This window comes from Tupaia chinensis, unplaced genomic scaffold, assembly GCF_000334495.1.
Source record: "Tupaia chinensis unplaced genomic scaffold, TupChi_1.0 Scaffold138060_1, whole genome shotgun sequence".
Classification (NCBI taxonomy): Eukaryota; Metazoa; Chordata; class Mammalia; order Scandentia; family Tupaiidae; genus Tupaia; species Tupaia belangeri.
In genome coordinates this window covers 734,772-736,565 of record NW_006197961.1, presented here as the reverse complement: position 1 = coordinate 736,565, position 1,794 = coordinate 734,772, and the positions used below count along the sequence as shown (strand labels likewise).

The window sequence follows — 1,794 nt, the reverse complement described above, 5'->3', positions numbered from 1 at the left end:
TGCCCGGGTTTACGGGGCCGCCTCGGCCGAGGGGCCGGCCTCGCCGTCGTGGCTGGCCGTGTCGAAGCCGTGCTCCATGCCCATCATGTCCGGCTCCATCTTGCCCGTGTCGCTGATGAAGGTGGTGTAGGCCTCGCCCTCCGCCATGAGCAGCTTCAGCTTCCAGCTCTTGCGCACCACGCGGCGGGCATTGGTGCACATGTCGGCCGCGATGGCGTTCATCTCGCTCTCCTTGAAGTTGGGGGCGAAGTTCTGGCAGTAGTCTGGGGGGGAGGGGGGCGGGCGGGCGGCTCAGATGAGGCCCAGCTCGGGCACCCGCCACCTGCCTGCACCTGCAAATTCCACTTGGAGGAAGGGGAGGCCACGCTTGCCCATGCGTGTGGGAGGGGTGGGCTTGGGTGGGTGGCCCAGAACTAACTTCTTTCCTTTTTTTCCTTTTCTTTAAAATTTTGATTTAACTTTATTTATTTACTTAAATTTGACCAGACAGGAACAGAGTGAGTGAGTGAGAGAGGAAAAGTGAGAAAGCAAGCTGCCAGGTCTGGGACTCGAACTGTGGTCAGCCATGTGGGAGTCCAGTGCCCTTAACTACCAATACCACCTACCGGTCCCCTAACTTCCTTTGTTGCTTGTTTTTATTTATTTACGCATTTTAGAGAGATTTTTGCTACAGGGTGCGTGTGCTTGTCGGAGAAATGGAGACGCCGAGAAAGAGAGACAGAAAGCAGGCGATGGCCCAAGCCACAATCCCGTCTCCTCCATTCCCCTCTTGGGACTTTGGGCACCCATGCACCCACGCCCGGTGTGCAGAGAGATTTCTGCTATAGAGTTACGTGTGCTCACCAGCATGGGTTTTAAGCTGCTGGGTCCAGGCCTCGAACCGCAGTTTACTACACAGGGAGCCCAGTGATGTAACCATTAGGCCATCTGCTGGTCCCTGAACTTTTGTTTTTTTTTGGAGAGGTTTTCGCTATAGGGCGCGTGCGCTCGCCAGACAGACAGAGAGAGACATAGAGACAGAAAGCAAGAAATCCCCCCCCAGGGGGGATGGCCACGCCGCAATCCCTTCTCCTCCATTCTCCTCTCGGGATCTTGGGCACACACGTACACGCGCTCGGCGTGAGTTTTAAGCCACTGGGTCCGGAACGCGAACCGTGGTTGACTACGTGGGAGTCCAGCGACATAGCCATTACGCTAACTGCTGGTTCCCCGGTTCCTGAACTTTTATGGCTAGGAGGTGAGTGCTTGCCAGAGATATGGTGAGGAGAGGAGACTCCAAAGTCCCTTGTCCTCCATCTCTCCCTCCTGCTGAGATTTTCACCACACGGGCATCCAGACACACTCAGTGTGTTTTAAACACACGCGGCCTGGGTCCAGGAATTGAACAGTGTGGTCAGTCATGTCGGATCCACTGGCCTTAAATGGCCCAGAGTTCTTGAAAAATGTGGATCATTTGCCAGAATTTCGAAACTGGGAGATCCCGTGTGTGACACCTGGTCCTCGCCAACCATGGGCAGGCACTGGGTCTGCCTGGCCGCCTTTGTGCTGCCCAGATGGCTCTAACTGTCCAGAGACAGCTTGCCTGGCACTGGCTTCCCAGCCGCCCTCCAGCGCCCCGTGCCCCAAACAAACCAATCAGCCTTGTCTATTTTTTTGGTTAGTGGGTGCGTGTGCTCACCAGAGACACCTTGGGGCATGGTCATGTGACAATCCCTTTTCTTTCTTTCTTTTCTTTTTTTCTTTTTTTTTTAAGAGAGATTTTTGCAGGGCTTGCAGGGGGGCTGGGGGGTTAAG

The 1,794-nt window shown here is 55.1% G+C and overlaps 1 protein-coding gene across 1 annotated transcript in view; it reads right to left on the bottom strand.

Moving 5' to 3' along the window:
• Positions 1 to 6: 6 nt before the first annotated feature.
• Positions 7 to 1,794, bottom strand: part of NACC1 (nucleus accumbens associated 1) — an 11,809-nt gene continuing 10,021 nt past the window's right edge. The window contains 1 exon segment of the mRNA XM_006161040.3: positions 7 to 263. Within this exon segment, the coding sequence (XP_006161102.1) occupies positions 10 to 263 (254 nt within the window). The 3' untranslated portion in view covers positions 7 to 9.